Source organism: Rhinolophus sinicus, chromosome 1, assembly GCF_057876585.1.
Source record: "Rhinolophus sinicus isolate RSI-liver-muscle chromosome 1, RSI-T2T, whole genome shotgun sequence".
Classification (NCBI taxonomy): domain Eukaryota; kingdom Metazoa; phylum Chordata; class Mammalia; order Chiroptera; family Rhinolophidae; genus Rhinolophus; species Rhinolophus sinicus.
Window position 1 is genome coordinate 213,562,511 of NC_142501.1, and position 18,747 is coordinate 213,581,257.

Sequence of the window (18,747 nt, forward strand, 5' to 3'; positions counted from 1 at the left end):
TTCCCCAAAGAAGGAAACGGCCCTCTTGAATGATATTCTGGTAACCGGAGTTGGAGAAGGAAGAGCGAACATGCCGCACGGGCCGGTGCAAAGCACACCCTGCGGCCCTCCTGTGTCACAAGGCCACAGTCCCACACCACCCTGGGGGAATCAGCACCGCCGCCTGTCTCCTCCTTTCTCCTGAAGACACAGACGTCGTAAGGTGAGTGACGGCGCTGATGAGAACTGTAGTATTGCAAGCTCACAAAATGTCCTACCTCCCATAGGAAGGCAACCCAAGGTCGCAGCCCAGCAATGACAGTCACGTTTTGGTGACCTGAAGCCAACTGTAGCTGCCGTGAACTTATTTAGCAGGCATGAATCTTCGTCTGAGAGAATTCGTGTCAGGAAGAGACCGACTGGCCAGAGTCGCATCCCCATGGTGTGAGGACAGCCAGAGCTGAGTGCCCCTGGTGAACGAGTGCAGCGGCCATGCAGGCACCCGGGAGCCCAGGGGTCAGTTACTGTCCCCTCAGAGCACGTTCCTTTCTAAGGAAGTGAGCTAGCCGTAGATTCCTTGAAACTGAACGTCATAATTGATCATCTGCTTAAACTAAGTCTCCGGGTTTTGTAAAAGTGTCCCCCGAAACAATAAATCGTAACTACATCTTATCATGTCAATTCCAACTTATCTTGGAGCGGGGGCGGTGCGTGGACAGGAAAACTCTGGCACAGCTCAGTGCAGATGGAGCTCAGGGCCAGGGCAGTAAGCTGCTGGGGCCTGGAGGCCCCCGGGCAGCCGGGCAGGAGTGGCGGAGAGGCGGCCACCGCTGGGGAAGAACTACCTGCACATTTCTTTAAGGCAGTTGAAAGATAAATGTGACCAACCTGGTCTGAGTCCAGGAGACAGTAATTGACCCGTAACTGAACCAGCTGCGCCAGCAAATCCAAGACCTGCTTCTGCAGCCGCACGGACGTTGTCGTCGTGTACTGCTTTAGTGCTTTGATGACCAGAGGCTCAAACAGACGGATGTGATTGTGGATAGCACTCTGTGGGAGAGCAACGGAACACTCTGCTAAGCGAGTCTCAGCCCGGAAGCTTCAAGCAGCCAGGCTGGAGGGGAGCGCGTCCGACCTTCCCCGCCCGTCCCCAGGGTGTTCCCACAGCCAGCAGTCGCTGCCTGCTCCCGTTTACCTTATCTGCACGGTTCTTGGTGACACTTGTGAGGTTTGTCTTCAACTGGGTAGACACCTTCTGGAGGACATCAAACCACCTGTGGACAGGCCAGAAGGCGCAGGAAGACACCCTCACATACACGCCTGCGGATCAGCACAGCCCAGCCACACTCGCGCACACTCGCACAACCTGAACATGCAGGCAGAAAGAGCTTTCCGGCCACCCAGTGGAGCGGCGTGACGCTCTCCTCCTGGGCATAACTGGAGTACTGAGGTGCAGTAACGCAGCCGCCAGCCCTGGCTGCCGAAGCAGCCCGGCTGAGACAGCGCCTCCCAGCGCTGCAGGACCTGCCTCCTCAGCGCAGACTGCATCGGGGCTGGGGAGCTGACGGGCACTTGAAAGATTCAGAGATTTAGGAGGCATCACTTCAATTTCTTGGGAAAAGTTTTGTTTAAACAATTATACTCTTTTCCTTGTAAGACATACATAGGAAATTAAGTGACAGTAAGACACACTCACACACACGCTTCTTTTTTTATACCCCACAGTACTGAACAAAGGATTTCAAGAGCCTTATTCCTGAGACTTGGATGCACAGTAAGTCTGTCCCCAGCACATGGCCCGGCCCAGGGCTCTGTTCCTGGTCCCTGAAGCTAATGTTCTCACTGTAGCGTTTTGTCAATATGTCTACAAAAGGGATACAAGGAATTCTGTTGTTACTACACAGAGTAGTAACTCAAACACCTGCTAATCATGGTAATTTAAAAAACAATTACTGTACGCCAGGCATCAAAACACAGCCACCAATTTAAGTGACAAGAGATTTTTGGCCATAAAGTTACAAAACACAAATATTACTTAAGACTCTCCTATGCCCGTGCAACGGCCTTACACTGGCACTGCTGTGCCACGTGGAAGCTGTTCTTTCAGCCTAGTTATAGACCCCCAAGTGCCCCCAACACACAGCACCTACTGTAAGAAAACTATGAGGTGAGCACTAGGAAATAGTGAAGTCTTTTAACAGGTGAGGACAGTCCATGGCCTGATTCACAATTTGGCGGATGGCCGGCTGCTTCTCCAGGAGCACGCTCAGGCCTCCTCATCCTCGGGCCCTGCGCCTGAGACGGCGTGTCCCCAAGTCCACCTCGCTCACGGGGCCACACACGTCTGTGAAGGCAGGCCTGTGCCTTCAGCAGCTTCTCTGAACACACAGACTATTAGAAGATGGCGCTATCCCTTTTTATCTTTTACAAATCACTGACTGCTCGCGCTTTTGTGTGTCTGCCGCGGAGGCAGGACGGGTGCACGGTTACCCGGACGTGTCGTGGTCCTGCTCGGCCTGCACCATGTTCTTCAGGCTGGCGTCCGCTAGGGCCTGGGTGAAGTGGGTGTAGGGGGCCATGAAGCAGTAGTGGTACAGGCCTGGCCGCACGCTGGACGAGCCCAGGCGCTGTGCTTGGCCTTGAGACTTGTTGGGGTTGGAAGATAAGCCATCAAACTGGGAGGCCAAGTTTGTCCCAAAGAGAGTCTTCAACAACTAGAGTGAAAGAATGAAGCCATCAACATGTCACTTCATGTAGCATGAGCAACACTCCCCAAAACCAAAACATCTAAAACCAAGTACAGACGTTAGCAAAAACGCAGACTGAGACCTCGCTGAGTCACTATTTGCAACTCGAGGACGGCTGCTGTGAATCGCAGTTCTCCCCGTAAATAACAACCTAGTAGTTTCGAGTTTCTCTGTGATTCTAAGTGAGACTGAGCACTCTAACACCTACAGGGACACTGGGACAAGTCACATAAGGGTGCAGCAGGGTTCCTAACACGCTCTGCCCTCCAGGGGCCAGGCCGCCTCCAGGACAGTGAGGGGATAACAGAATGAGCCAAGGAGTGACAGGTGGGGCTGCTGGACACGCCACCAGCACCACCTTCTAAAGGACAAGTAGCGTTACGCCTTATGCCTGGAGTGAAGGGCTTAGAAGAAAAGGACAGGAAACTACTTTCTTACCTGCTGAACGCAGACAGTTGCCATCATCGGTTCACGATTAAAGCAGGACTTCAAGTATCCCAGGATCTCTTCGACACACTGTGAGAAGAATAAGTCGTAAGATGTCAAAGTAAGTGACTCAGGATGACTTACCCTTGCTGTGAAGCCTAGACAGAAACCAACGACACGAGCTAGCTTCCATTTACGTGGTGTACCTTAGTGGCAGCAGAGGAAGGTTTGCAGCCTACCATCATGAACAGAGTGTCAGTAAAAAGTACTGAGGTCTAAGTAGCCGTGTTCCAACCATCCATGCACATACTCGCTCACTCACCCGCTCAGTAACTGCTCACTGTGTGTAGTGCCCACTCTGACCCAGCCCTGTTCTCAGTGTAGGAATTCAGCGTACAAAGGCGTGTGAGCCCTGCATCTGGAGCCCCTGCCGCTGTTTAGGTGTGTTGTGTGTGTTACCACAAATCCTAGGAGGTCTTACAGCGACCTGCAAGAATGGCCAAAATGACGGCCTTCACGTGGCTATTCTCACAAACTACTGTTACCCATCTCAAAAATGCAAGCGAAGACATGTGGTGTCCCCTTGGAGAATCAGATGGAAGACCCAGCCTCTCAGAGGCCACCAGTCCAGGCCCAGCAGCAATAGGACACCTCCTCACTGCTTCCTCCCCAGTCACCAGCTGCTGCTTCCAGCCGCTTGGCTGAAAGTCACACCCGCCAGACTGAAGATGCCTCGCACTCATCTGTCAGCTGTACAGGAGTCCCCTTATCCGCGGGATATGTTCCAAGCCCCCCGTGGATGCCTGACACGGCGGCTAGCACACACATATCCCTCATCAGCTTCGTCAGCTCTGCGGGGACGTGACAGCAGCTTCATCAGCAGATGCAGCCTCTCCAGTCACTTTTCTATTTTTCAGTCCAAACCTGTCCCTGAATCTGTGTAACCACCCGACTGGCAGGAAATGGCTTGGTGTCACTCGTTTCAGGGGGTCCTGTGCTGAAGTCCTCACAGAGGCTCCATGCTTTCTGGCGCACACACATTGCTGTCAATTGGAACATGCTTTCTGCTCGTGTCCTCCACCCTCAAATTCAGTGCCTTTTCCATCTTCACTAGGCACTTCTCACGCACTATAGCCCTAACTTTTACAGTTTGAGGTGCGACAGCAAAACTGGCATGAAAATTCTTTTCTTCCTCACAATTTCACACATAGAAGATTCATTCTGACCACAGATCTTAGCAACTTCAGCACAGGATTTTTCTTTCCTTATAAGTGGAAAATTTTCACCCTTTCATTTAAAGGAAGCACCTCACAGCTTCCGTTTGGCGTATCTGAATTGCCAGCATCACTACTCTTGTGGTTTGGGGCCATTAAGTAAAATCAGGGTGACCTGAACATAAGCACTGTGATAACGTGACAGTTGCTCTGATCACTGAGACGGCTACTAAGTGACAAAAAGGCAGGGCACCTACAGGGAGGAGACGCGGGACAAAAAGATGATTCACATCACAGGTAGGATGGGCTCGAGATTTCATCACACTACTCAGTACAGTGTGCAATTTAAAACTCATGAATTATTTCCGGAGTTTTCCATTTATTATTTTCGGACCACAGTTGACTATGGGTAACTGAAATAGCACAAAGCAAAACCACAGGTAAGAGGGGGCCACTGTAATTTCCTGTACTAAAAAACAATAGACTTTTGTTGGCTTTAAATACTCAAGGACCAAGTATTTTTTAAATTCTGATTTACTCAAATTAGTCTTAAATGTTCAAGGCTGTACTTGGCAGGGCTGAACTTGTTGCACGTCACTTTTTGTTTTTACCAGCTCAGCAGACGTCTAAGAAATGCTAACTGAAAAGTTACAACTGGAGTCTGCAATATCTAGTTACTCCGTCCCACATACATGGGTTGGTTTTCAGAGATGAAGTTACTACATACCCCTTTAAAAAACAAGAAATATAAGCAGATCTCTGATTTCAGCAATATAAAGATCACCTAATGTCCATCTTCATTAGATTGTGAATTATTAATTTACTTTCACATATTTAGACACATGAAGCATTTGATAAATTCACTGACTGCAACTGAAAAATAACTTTTTCTGTGCGTGTGTGATACTCATAATAAAGAGGTAAAAAAAGAAACCACACAAAAACCAAAACATACAAAAAACAACAAATTATAAAGTCTTAATTCCAAGAAAAACTTTATTAAAAAATCCCATGTAAATGGTTTTTTATTTATCTAACATCCAAATTTGAAACATGTTTTATTTTTCTGAAATGTGTTATCCATACAGACTGCAGGCCACGAAAGCCTTCTTAGCAAGAGCAGTGAGTCAGGAGGAAAGCGACAGATGGGAAAAGCTGTGGGGCCCCGGAATGTCCCCTCTTTCAGCCTCACGTCATGAGCCAGGTTAACGGCAGCTCCCTTCCAGCATGGCTGTGGGATGAATGAGGCACTGTCTCTGAGAAATGCCTCATTAACTGACTTCTGACAAGAAATCGACTATTCGTTCACCAAATGTCACTCAATGCCCACTACCTCCCAGGTGCTGCTGTGGGCACAGAAACGACAAAGCAGCCAAATGTTTAAACAGTGTACTTGATGACGCTACGGTGAGAGAGAGAAATGAACAGGGAAAGAGAACAGTGTGTAGGGAGACGCAGCCTTAGACAGGCCGGCCAGGCAGGTCTCACCAAGGTGTGACGTCTCTAAAATCTTTGACACGTTCCACTCTGAGAAGACATAACTGAGCATCAACAGACCCTAGCTAGACACTAAAACAAGTATGTACAAAACTGACACATGGAACAAAGCACAGGCATAAATGAGAAGAAACATAAAACAATATGTATGATTAAAGCTAGGTAAACTTCTATGCACATCGAGAAAGAGGTTTAGAGATGGAAACAAAGAAACTTCATAAGATGTACTGCATTTCACTTAAGAGATACATGTTTAAGGGGGGCTATCTGTAACACACTCTGAAACGTATCTGTGAGTCAGGTGTCCCGGGAGCGAGGCAGGTGGACACGCACACAATAAAGCAAATCTAGCGACACGTTATCTAAAGAATCTGGGCTGTGCTCAGATGACATGGGCTTGCACCAAGCAACTGTTTGAACCTTCCCACATGTTTGAACATTCCTTATAAAACGGGGGGAAACATTACTGGCCATGGAAGCACAGAGCGTGGGTTTCAGTGGTGCTCTGTTGCTTCCTCAGGACCAACAGGCATGTTGCACACCCTCGCCACGTTTTTATTTTTCCCTCTTCACTTCCGAAGGTCAAGTACAAAAACAAATGACTCGGTCAGCACAGTTCTGAACCACCAATTTTCTAGAATAAACTGGGTCTAAGCTAGCATAGAACTCACTTAGCATGAGGCTAAGCCAAATATCAGATTCAGGTGCTGTGGCATAAGCAGTGGCTTCCCCCCAAGCAGTCACCACTTTCTGAATGTGCCTGGAGGACGGGGTCCCACCCCAGAGGCAGTGAGTGAGCCGGGGGCCTACCTGGCGCACCAGCTACGGCTCAGGGAGAAGAAATGAAACACGAACCTTCCCGATGTCCTGCAGCGTGGCCAACTCCAGGATCTGAGAGAGCACGTCCAAGGCGGAGCGCAAAAAGCCCCCAAACTTCTCAGTGCTGTTCTGGAGATCCAAGGTGACCTTGGGAAGGTGGGGAGGAGAGAACACACAACTGCTGGCTCTCTAAAATGAGGACATGCGCTGTGTGCTGCAGCGCCATGCGTTCCACAGCAGCCCTTGACACTCACCACTCGGGGGGTTTGTGTCTGTCTGTCTGTTTTTAGCACTGGGACAATGTCTTGGAAAGGAAATTTCTCTTTCAGATAGCTATATAAAAACTGTTATCTTTCAAAGGCATCTTCCAACTTACATTGACACTACTGACAGAAACAATTCCTAATCTCCTACCACAATGAGAACATTTTAAATGTCCACCATAACCAGTTATCTTATAAGCAGCATATCAAAAAATATAAAGTACACATCCTGTTTCATATACATTAGGCTCCCCGGTGGAAAATAATTATCAAATTCAGACACAGCCTTTCAGTCTGGCTACAACAAAATATTAAGTTAGTCTTAAGAAGTATTACATTAGGATTCTAAAGGCCCCAGCTTAATTCAATTATGCAGCAATTCTCCCACGTAACAAACTGAGCCAATAGGTCAGGTCCAAAGATTTAATATGGAAGAACAAGGTCCAGGGGAAGAGACTAACCATGAGAATAAAAACTGGCATAAACCCTGCAAAAGCACAATAAATAGAATGAAGGTGCTCAGTGAAGTAAACTCTAATCCCCCCACGATGAAAGAGGCGAAAGCAGACGAGAGACGCAGAGGGCGATGATGTAAGGGTCCGATACTGTGAGCACCAGTGCGTCAACCTGGGGGTGTCGCCAACAGGCCGCAGAAGGAGGGAGACTCCAGGAGTGAGACCACCACGGACCCCGTCCCCGGGGAGGCAGGAGGGGCGGGGTGCACCTCCAGCAGGCACTGTGGGGAGAGGACCCACCGTGGCGTCACGGGGAGCGGGTCAGGAAGTGTGCTGGGGGAGGCCTTTCTTCAATAACCAACAGAGGCCACGAGGTGACAATTCAAATCGCAGGGCAGGGAGGAGAGGGGCAGAAGGGGCTGGAAGCTTCCATAAACCACGCTGAGAGACAAGCTGGAAAGAACGCATTGTACCTCCTACCCAAAGACCTAACTTACTACACATGCAGATGTATGTACACAGGCTCCACATCTGAAAGAAACTCTACAACCCGGTGGAAATTTGTGGATGCGCTGCCGCCAGGAGCACTAGTACCTTGTAATTAGCGTGAGTAGCTTTCAGGACATCGTGCAATTTGAGGTATGAAGGAAGATGGTAGAAACTCCCCAGCGAGGACGCTTTATTTGCTGTAACCGGCCCTGACGTGTCAGACTGTCGAGAGGCTGTAAAAACACACACACACAGAAAATAAACTTTTAGATCAAACATTTGTAAGTTCAAAAGGGATTACAAGCAATAACGATTTTTAAAAGTACTCTAGTAGAATAAAATTCAAACTGTTTCTCTGACTTGGTTAATCAGAAGTAACGAGAAAGTAATTCCTGAACGACTAATAAACATAAGTAGAATCTGAGTAGCTGCCCAAAATTAATCAAAGAAGGAAAAGAAGACGAAGGAAAGCAGGGTGCTGCCATCACTAGCTTGCTCCGGTCTGGATGCCCATTTGCTAAGCAGAGGAACAACAAATTCAGTGGCCTTCAGCCATTCACATGACCTCTCAGAGCCCAAGCCTGCCAGTGGCAGGACAGGGCTGACCCCACAGCTCTTTAAGCAACCAAGCAGGGGTGACATGTGACCAAGCGGTGACAGCTGCCAAGGGGACACATTATCATTAAAGCGGTCTTAGACATTACAATGCCACACCACATAAAGCCAGTCTGGCGTTAAACAGTCTAGACTCGCAGCCCTCTGTATACGTAAGCCAGCAGAAGGCCGAGCAGTCACGTACACGTAACCTTGCCCTGGTGAAGTTCCGAAGCTGCTAAACCCTCCACGGTACCAATCAGCCCTCAGAAAACACATCCTCTAAAAGCCTGAACACACATGCTTTCCCAGCAGCATGAGGGAGAAACTCATGACTGCCCTGGTACGGTGACACGGGCACCACGGGTCACCTGCTTTCCTGGGCCTCCGGGTCCCACCACGACGAGTGTAGACCACACAGCTGCTCTCACGTGTGAGCCTGGCCCCTGCTGTTCTGAGACTCCCAGGTGTGGACGCCCCAGCAAGCGTCCGAATTTTTCAGGTTCCTCTCACGCGGGTGACAGTATCCCCTCGTTATCTCTCATTGAGCATGTGCAGTTGTAAGTTTTCCATTTGTTCCTTCAGAATTCTTCCAGCCGGAACCAACTATCACACCATACTGCCTGCACTCAGGCACCCACACCACAGCCCTGACGGACAGCCAGGCAGCCCCCCACCTGCCGGGCAACGAGAAGGGAACGAGGAGGCCAGCAAGGCTCCCTGCTCTGGGCCAGACGCCTGCAACAGCTGAGGCTGCATAGGGGCAGGTGACACTTAGAAATGTGGTTTGTGGTCATTCAGGAATTAACATTTAGTTTCTGAAACCACCTGCGGAAACTGCTGGGTATTGCATTTCCATAAAACACCACGTTATTATATTAACCTTGACACGAATGGATGCAGAAGCCCTAAGTGCCCATCACACAGACGGTCCCCAGAGCCCCTGCCCTTGCCCCCCACCCGCCACCGCTTCGTACCTGGACTGGCCTCACTGCCTTTCTTGGGGCTCAGCGGCACAGACGCCTGCTCTCCGGGCTCCTTGTCTTTCCCCTTTCGTCGGATCGGACTTAGGGAAGGGGGGTTTGTGAGCGACGGCAGGGCTGCCTAGGAGAGAGAGCAGACCTGTGAAGACACCGGCAGTCACAGTGCACAGTCGTACCACCCGCTGAGAACTCACGCACGCACTTCCTTCTCTGCGCCGTTTACAGAGCTCGGGCACTGTACACACACCAGCTACTGTAACACACACCATCGCCCGGACATGGACACAGGCTAGGGAACAAGGGGGCCCTCAGGGCCGCAGGCGGGGCACGTCACCTCCACCAGCAGCAGCCAGGGTGTCCTGTGGCAGCCACAACACCAAAGGCGGCACAGAGCAACGTCTCAGAACCCGTTTCCCAAACGAGGGAACAGGCAGACATGAAGTGAATCATGGCTGCCATCAGCAGGATGGACTGAGGGCTGCAGGGAAGGACTAGAGAGAGGGCCGCACCCAGGCAGCTGCACCTGGAGCCCGCTCGGGGACAGGGCCAGCATAAAGACACTGCGGGCGCAGCTCCATTGACACGAGATGTCTGCAAAAGGCACATCCACAGAAATGGAAAGGGTGGCAGGGGTGCCTGGAGCCGGGGACATGGGAGGGTTGACGGGTGGCGGCTAAAAGTATAGGGTTCCTGCTTGGGTTCTAAACTTGACAGAGGTGATGGCCAAACACTTCTTTGGGCCTACGGAAACACACGGAACCATGTGCTTTAAATAGGGTGTTGTACGGCCTGCGAATTATGCTCTAATTGTGTACGTCGGCAACGCTACTTGAGAAGCGTACCGAGGACACTCCTGCAGTCGTCCGACTGCGACCAGAACAGTGGCACGTGCGCCTGTGTGTGCACACGCACGTGGAGGTACACGTCCATGCACACATATATACGTGAAGTTCGGGGCAAGACACTTAATAGGGAAAACAAAGGACGTGGTGAGCAAGAGTGAGGAGCTGCCCAGGACTCTCGTTTGTGGCCTCACAGAATACGAGTGAGGGAGACGGCGGGCGCAGCGGGGAGGAGGCTGGGTTCAGACCTGGACCGCATCTGAGAGCCTGAGAACCACCAAGCAGAGTTCTCATGGGCAGCTGGCCACACTGGACGGCGCCCCAAACACAGGTCTGGTGTCTCTGATGCTTAGATACTGAGGACACGAGAGCAGACCTGCCACTACCTACATGTGGCTGTTGAAATGTGAACGTAACGACAATTAAACAAAATTAAAGTCCAGGAGCCGGCCCGGTGGCTCAGGTGGTTGAGCTCCGGGCTCCTAACGCCGAAGGCTGCTGGTTCAATTCCCACATGGGCCAGTGCCAGATGGCTCAGTTGGCTGGAGCGCAGGCTCTCAACCACAAGGTTGCCAGTTTGACTCCTCAACTCCTACAAGGGATGGTGGGCTGTGCCCCCTGCAACTAACAACGGCAACTGCACCTGGAGCTGAGCTGCGCCCTCCACAACTAAGACTGAAAGGTCAACAAACTTGACTTGGAAAAAGTCCTGGAAGTATATACTGTTCCCCAATAAAGTCCTATTCCCCTTCCCCCCCCCCCCCAAAAAAAAAAAAATTAAAGTTCAGTCGCACTGGCCACATGCCAAGTGCGCAGCGGCCACGTGACCTGTCCCAGCTGGCACAGATGTGGGACGCTCCCATCCTTACGAAGTTGTGTCGCACGGCACCGGCCCAGACAACATGAAGAGGACAGAGCCTGGAAAGCACTAACGGTAAGCAGAGAAGAAAACAGGAAAGAGCCAGGGAGAAGGGGTCGGGGAAAATCAAGGGACAATCCAGAAGCCACCTGGAGCGAACATCTCAGGACAGTACGGGGTACTGAGTGCAGCGGGGGAAAGTGCCCCAGGACCTGGGATGTACCCACGTGATTCAAAGACTGCTCTGGGCAGGAGGAGCCGCTATGGAGAGTGGTGGCAGGAATGGGACCACCAGGGGCTAAAGAATCGATGGCCGGAACAGTGGACAGAGCCCAGGCCAGAGAGGCCTCGCAAAGGCGGCCAGTGTCCGGGTGGCGGGAGGCCTCGGGACAAGTGGGCAGACAGGACTCTTCTGAGAAGTCTGCAGTGAGGGAGAGGCTGCGGGGCAGCTGGAGGAGAACTGAAAGCCAGATGCAAGTCTGTTCAAGGTGGAAGAGACATGAAATGGAAGGCACTGGAAAAGTGAGAAGAACCAGAGCTGACCAAGTGCACTCACCTATTTCAAATCCACTGTGCGAACAAGGTACCATTCGCTTTGAAGTTGACTGTACTGAACTGTACTTCACAGAAAAACACAGGTGTCTGCCCACAGTTCAGAGAGCCAGTGAGTGACTGGAGCCAGCACTTCAGTGCTGAGCGCTCGTGGCGAACGCCCAGAGCCTAAGACCTCAGCTGGCTTTTTTCCTCTTAGCGGTGACGGTAACTGAGGGTGATGCAAAAGGGCTATGAACTGCACGATAGCATTTTGGAATTAAATTCAGTGTCCCGACAGGAGCAGTTTTGTTCATTTAAAGAAGAGAGGAAGGAAGGACAGAGGGGTAAACGCAGGCGAGCCTGGAGGCCTAAGAGCGCGGACTGTATGGAAACAGCTGCCCAAGCAGGGTTACCTTCACTGCTGGTCCAGGGGCCACATCGTCCAAGACGTGCGCACAGATGTTAATGACCTTCAGCAGGTGGCAGAAGAGCTGCTCCACCATGGGCACCAGGCTTCGGTCGCCCAGAGCTGGCCAGACCTCGTCCTGCTTGGTGGTTGCTGCACTGCCCTCTTCTTCAGAGGTCCATGAACTTCTCAGGGACTTGGGGGCACTGGCTGTGTGTGACACAGGCACAGGCGTTACCTCCCACCTCCGCAGTGTGGGGAAAGAAACCGCTTAGGGAACACACGTCTTCAGACCCCTCTGTGCTGGACAGCTCCACCTGCCGTCAGCTGATACCTCAAATTCAACAGGAAATTGATATATTCCCCCCAAATCGTGTTTCCAATTTCCACGAGTGTCACCATCACACACCCATCCAGCAGGTGACAGTCATCCTGGGCCATTTTTTGATCTTTGCAACCGAAGTTCAACTGGTGACCCAGGCCTGCTGACTGCCTCTTTCATTCTCCTTCCATTGGTCTCTCCCCCACGATTTCACAGCCACTGTCATACTGGACTCTCTTGCTTGCTGGAACTACAATTTGAACCTCCTGAGTTTCCCTGCCTTCTGCTCTAACCCACATTCGGTCTGCCGAGTGAACTTTCTAAAACACTAATCCAGTTGTCAGCTCCTTCCACGAAGCTCTTCAGTGGCTCTCACGGCAAACAGCACACGTCCTCCTTAATGGAGACCAGTGACATCCGCACCCACAGGCCCCTCCTGCCTTACTAGCCACATTCGCCATCCTGGTCCCTGTCCTTCCGTGACATCCAAAATGACTTACCATTCTCAAATGTCACACAGTCTTGCATGTCGTCATGTCTGGGCACGTGCTGTGCCCTCCGTCCGGTGTGCCCTTTCCTGCCAGCCCATAAATCTTGTTTCCTGTCCTAATCTCCGAAGGACAGCGGTAACGGCCACTCAGTGCTGTCACCGTGCCTAGTTTACATGGGCCCCCTAGTCTACATGTGACTTGAGATGGAGCCCACACGGCATACTTTCTTATCGCCCTAGTGCCCCCTAAAATGAAACCAGAAATGAGCTTACCCACAGCCAGCTGAGGGGCTAGCCTGTGAAAGGGCTCCTTTAAAATACTCAACACGGAGCAGCTGCCTATAGTACACATTCCCGCACGTCAGTAATGCCTGCGATTCTGACAAACGGAACAAGCTAGCCCTGGCAACGACCTCAGAGCACTTTTCCTTCAGACACTCCCCACCCACAGCCCTCAAAAGGAACTCAAAAGCTGAAGACCTGGGGTGTCCGTCTGAAGTTGGTGCCCATACCTGCAAGCAGGTTTCCAGCTAAGATCAAAGCATCCTGATGGGCCGAGAGATCCAGTGGGAACCATGCCGATGAGAGCAGGGTGAGGACCACCGTGGCCATGCCCACAGTACAGCTCTTTCTCGACTCATCGGAGGTGCTCAGTGGGGGCACTCTGGAGGCAGACAAATGACAGAAACACTTTAAAGCCACCTTGCTTCCTTATGGACTGAGAGGAAAGCACGTCGCTATTCATTTCACACCAGTTAACTAACATCTTTCCTGTAAACCACAGCTCCATAAAAAAATCACCTGGGAAAGGAAATCGGGTAGCAGATCTGCTCCCAAGTGTCACAACTGTCTATCTTGATAACTTTTTAACATTCTTTAAAATTTGAGTTAGCACATTTTACTCCAATGCCTCAGTCGTCTAGAAGCTGAGCCTAGTGATGGTGCTACGACTAGAAACCGTAGCTGCTCATGGACCACTTGCTGACAGGACAGCAATCACACTAGATGGGAGGCCAGGGTCCACGCCAGCAAGTGCTGACTGGCTACACGCTGGCACGCACGTGAGACCTGCAATTCACTTCCAAATGTGACGGATAGCCACCAAAACTGTCCTCAGGAATCCGCACAGGACAGAAGCTGCCTCCTAACTGCTGTGGCAGACTGGAAATTATCTCACAGATCTATTAGGGCCCTCTATTGGAAGGAAATCATTTTTCAATGAAAACTGCTGAATTGGTTCCTACAATAGTTCCTAAATTATACTCTCGTAGTTCATCGCGATTCTGTATGACAGGTCACATTTGATTTTAAATCAAAGAGTTTCTAAATTTTTAATACATAGTGAAAATTTTGGGAGAGAAGCAAGCCAATTAAAAAAGCGTTTTGCCAGCATATGCAAATTCTCTTACATGAATCTGTAAATCACACCCTCAAATCCTCCAAAGTGCAGAAGAGTGAGCATCACACTGAAATTACAACTAGTTCAGTATTTCCCAATAGCACTCATCACTAGCTCCCACACAAATAGGGCAGAAACAAGCAGCTTTCGGATAGTTTCCCAAGGACAAAAGGCTTCACGAGAAAGAAAAAAGGGGTCCCAATAACCATGTTTGTATCACACAACCTCAGACAACCTTGTGCTGAGAAAAATACATACCCACAGTGCCAGCCTAAACTCCAAACGCAGACTGGAAAGGCAGTCGACAGAAGACACAAAGCTTCACAGCATCCAAACTAAAGACGAAAGGAAAACACACCCCAACATCAAAAAGGGTTATTAAATGGAACCTTTCACCCTTTATAAAAAGCACAAACGGTGGAAAACTGGAGAGCTGTGTCTAATGCCAGGATATTTGCCCTAGGACAGCCTAGCTCTAACTGTCTGAGCTTCACACAACACACAAGCATTTCTTCTGTCACGTAAAATAAATGACAAGGTTTAACTTGGTAATCAGCACATTAACACTACTTTCGTATAATGTTCTTTTTCTCTGATTATGAAAGTTACACTTGTTCATTTTAGAAAATTTGTGAACATCTGAAAAATATAAAGAAAACAAAAATCACTCATAATCCTAAAATTCATTTTGGTAATTTTCTGCCCATTATTTTCTTGAGTATGCAAGAAATGTATGCGTGAATATCCTTTTTCATAACTAAGATCTGACAACACATGAACACAGTTTTGTGCTGTGCCTTTTACACTCAATATTATAATCCAGATTACACTCACTATATTCTTAAAAATCTCCAAGCATATTTATAGGTGCATAATGAATGCAGTACTGTATGCACAGAATTTAATCATTCTTGGGTTCTTGGACATTATAGTTCTTCTCCACTTTAGCATCCTAAGTAATGATCTATAGATAATTACATTACACAAAAATCTTTGGTGGCATTCTGGTTTTTCCCCCTTAGTATATATCACAAAGTCACTGAGTCAATTACATTAGAGATACTTTAAACTTCTGATATAGTACCAATTCAGATAATGTAGTTGTTATTTTCATTTTTAGGTCTTCCTGTATTGGCTGAATTTTTTTACAATGAGCATGTATTAATCATCAGAAAGCAAGCTGTTTAATTCCTGTTGGAATAAACTATGATACTGTTCACAGAAGCACAACTTAAGAAGCCCACGTGTAAGAGCTCTAACACAGGCTCTTACCATCAGCACTGACCATGACCTTCGCTGACCATGACCTTCACGGAGACCACCAATGGAGACTTACTGTGAGTGCACGAGTGGTCGCTGTGATTAGTTCGTGAGAAACCGCTGCAACGACTCTCGAGAGGTTGTTTTCCATGGTGACATCTGTTATGCTCGGTAGCAAGTTATAGCCTCTATATATTCTAAGAGAAATATGGAGACTTACAATCTACTATTAAAGCTTATGACATTTTTCAAAGTTCAAGTGGCACATGAAAGTTTAAGATTAAATGCTGTAAGAAGTTCAAGCAATCTTGACTTTTAAGATAAAGACTGCAAATAAATGTGGCCATTCTTCTATAAAAATGGTTTGAAGTCCCCCCCCTTCCTCCAGTGTGCCCCAAACACTTCCCCTCAGAGCCCTGCCTACAATCTCTCTACACATCCCAAGCCACCCACTTTTCAAACTTTAAGTGAAAAGAACTCCCTCACGAAGCTACTCCTGAGCCCAAGACAAAAGAAAGTCCTCCTTCACCAGACCGCCTCGGCCCTTTTCCCATATTCCACTCAAGGCCCGTAGTAATTTCCATCCCCCTTTGTACTCACATACAGACTCTAATTCCCCAACTCTGCGAATGAAGCCGGGGTGGGTTAGTGGTGAGTCACCTTGTACCCCTCAGTGTCCTGTCCACGGAGGCACTCAACAAACAAACTAAGGAGAAGACTATTTATCTTCTCACACAAACTCTAAACAGAAGTAGCAGAGCTGCAGACACAGCCTCACAACTAAATGGGTGCCTCATGCCAGATCCACAGAAACATTGCTGGATGTCAAGGAGCCAGCCAAGTGTGGAACTGGGAAAATTTTCAAACCAATTAACACTTAGTAACCAATTTTAAGGAAATATACTCATCCGTTGGCACCTCAACATTCATTTTCTGAAATGACATTTAGAAACAGCAATTTCCCCTAAGCTTGTCAATTCCTGATAAACACTCTTACTCTGCTTCTGCTTATCTTAAAGGATTATTTATCCTGAATCCTTTCAAAGACAGAAAATGCCAATTCTGAGCTAACAAAAAGGAAATTCTCTGAGAAGAAAATTACTTCCGTGTGCTTTTTAAGCACTCTTTACATGCGAAGAAATATTTATTTGGGAGTAACAACTTCAAAATTTGACAAGCTGGAATCCAAACGCAGAATAAAAGAGAACATTTCAGCTTAGAAGTCATTTAGCTCAAGTTTTTTAAAAAATTGCCACTCTGCAGAAAGATTTATCATATAAAACTAATTTTTAAAATAACATTTAAAACACAGAGAGCTACTAAAAAAGGCATAAATTTTATCACGTCTATAGCCTTCTTTGCCAACTAAAATTCTAAAAAGAGTACAACTTCATTAAAGCATTTTGCTCTAATTACTTCTACAGTCTCTGCCACTCGTCTGAGAATCAGATGAAAATGGGCTATGTCCAGTCACTTGATACTGCATTCGAAAGCTTCCACGGTAACTGTGAATACTAATTGCAAACCGCTGAACTAGTGGATAACCCAAGACAACACCGACACTCTATCATAGCCCGCTCACCTAAAAATGAACGGGCATGACACAACCATACTTGTCACAGGTGACAAATAAAGTGAAAATGTTAATGAATGAATTTTTAGATAAGACATAGCATCAGCCACACAGAAAAATACACTTGTTGGTATGTGGCTTGCAATGAATGAATGAAGATTTACAGTGTCATTACTGTTGTGACTTGGCAGAACTTGATTAAAGAGGTGGGGTGGCAAATCCTGAAAAAGAGGACTATCCTCTCACCAGAAGACCACCTACTCAAAAACCCACACCCAAAGGTTTGGTTCCAGAAAGTCCGTTTTAGACTGACGCCCTGGGGCAGGCGTCAGGGAAGGGCGCGTGCTCCCCGACGAGGACGGCAGGCGGCCGGCGGCTCGGTCCATGTACCTGGTGATCGTGCTGACGGAGAAGTGCGAGGGAGGCTGTGTCTCGTGCATGAGAAGCTTCAGGTAAACACTGCTTTGCTCCCTTGCCACAGCCACCACTGGATCAGCTTGTCCTTGGTCACACTTGTAAAACAGCTTCGGGACGAGCCTAACAAAAAAGTCAAGTTCATTTACTCAGGACAGTGCATGCAACACGGGCTCACCAGCCTCCTCCGTCAAGTGGCTCCGCCCGACCCGTCAGCCCCAAGACCTCCACGCCCCTTTCTCAGGGGGGCACATCCCAGCACCTGAGAGTGGGGGTCTCCAAGCACAGACCACATGCCCCTTCGTGCTGCCTGTCCGAAAGTGCCTTTCTCAGCACGTTCTCTTTCCAGTCACCTGCTCAGCACCCACAGGAGCCCCGAGCCAGGGTCCACCCATAGCACGAGCACTGAGCAGATCCTAGGGTGGGAGCTGTCGCCCACTCCTGTTCGCAGCTGTGTGCAACTGCCCCACGCACTCCCCGGCGGCAAAGCTCCAGCTGAGGTCCCTCACAAAGCTGAACTGAACTCAAGGCAGAACGCGGGCAACTTTCCCAGGGGCACAGGAGGTGCGCGGGGCGTGGCTATATACCCACGCTCACAGCGGGGCGGAACTTTCAGAAACAATGATTTTATCACACTGGTTTGCAAACTCCAGTACCTCTAATTAAAATCTTTCCTCCATGGAGACGTGGTCACTAAGCACAATTTTGAGGGGTATAATAAATTGCTATCACTTGGAGAAAACGGTAAAGATCCAAAATCCCTGATTAGGCGAGTCATACAAACCCAGTTAAATAAGTCAATGAAAAGGTACATAAACCTCACAAGTAATCAAAGACATGCAAATGACAGCAGTGAAAACGGGAAGAATGAACGAAAATGTAACTGGTTTTCTTCGAGTAGTTTGATTACAAAGATTTTCATTTCCTTATTTATATTTCCCCTAAACGTTGTTCAGTAAATACATATTACTTTTAAGATAAAAGTTATTTTAAAAAGAAATACCAATTTCTGTCTGAACAACTGAGACATATTTAACTTCTTCTGAAATATGTGATGTGGTGAGAAGAACCAGGCATGATCATATTCTGATAGTAGGAACGTAACCTGGTATGTTTCTGGGGAGCAATTCCATAGTAAGTACCAAATCCCATTAAAAATCCACTGCTAGGAATCTACCCAAG

General features: G+C 48.7%; 1 protein-coding gene across 3 annotated transcripts in view; it reads right to left on the reverse strand.

Moving 5' to 3' along the window:
• Positions 1-18,747, reverse strand: part of HTT (huntingtin) — a 120,508-nt gene that overhangs the window by 51,246 nt on the left and 50,515 nt on the right. For all 3 annotated transcript variants that reach the window (XM_088793151.1, XM_019718736.3, XM_088793153.1), the window contains 12 exons: positions 17,542-17,688; positions 15,655-15,775; positions 14,577-14,653; positions 13,432-13,583; positions 12,115-12,317; positions 9,461-9,587; positions 7,995-8,122; positions 6,719-6,829; positions 3,165-3,242; positions 2,470-2,693; positions 1,175-1,253; positions 868-1,029 (listed from right to left, as the gene is read on the reverse strand). In XM_088793151.1, the coding sequence (XP_088649277.1) occupies positions 868-1,029; positions 1,175-1,253; positions 2,470-2,693; positions 3,165-3,242; positions 6,719-6,829; positions 7,995-8,122; positions 9,461-9,587; positions 12,115-12,317; positions 13,432-13,583; positions 14,577-14,653; positions 15,655-15,775; positions 17,542-17,688 (1,609 nt within the window). The remainder of the gene's footprint in view (positions 1-867; positions 1,030-1,174; positions 1,254-2,469; positions 2,694-3,164; positions 3,243-6,718; positions 6,830-7,994; positions 8,123-9,460; positions 9,588-12,114; positions 12,318-13,431; positions 13,584-14,576; positions 14,654-15,654; positions 15,776-17,541; positions 17,689-18,747) is intronic.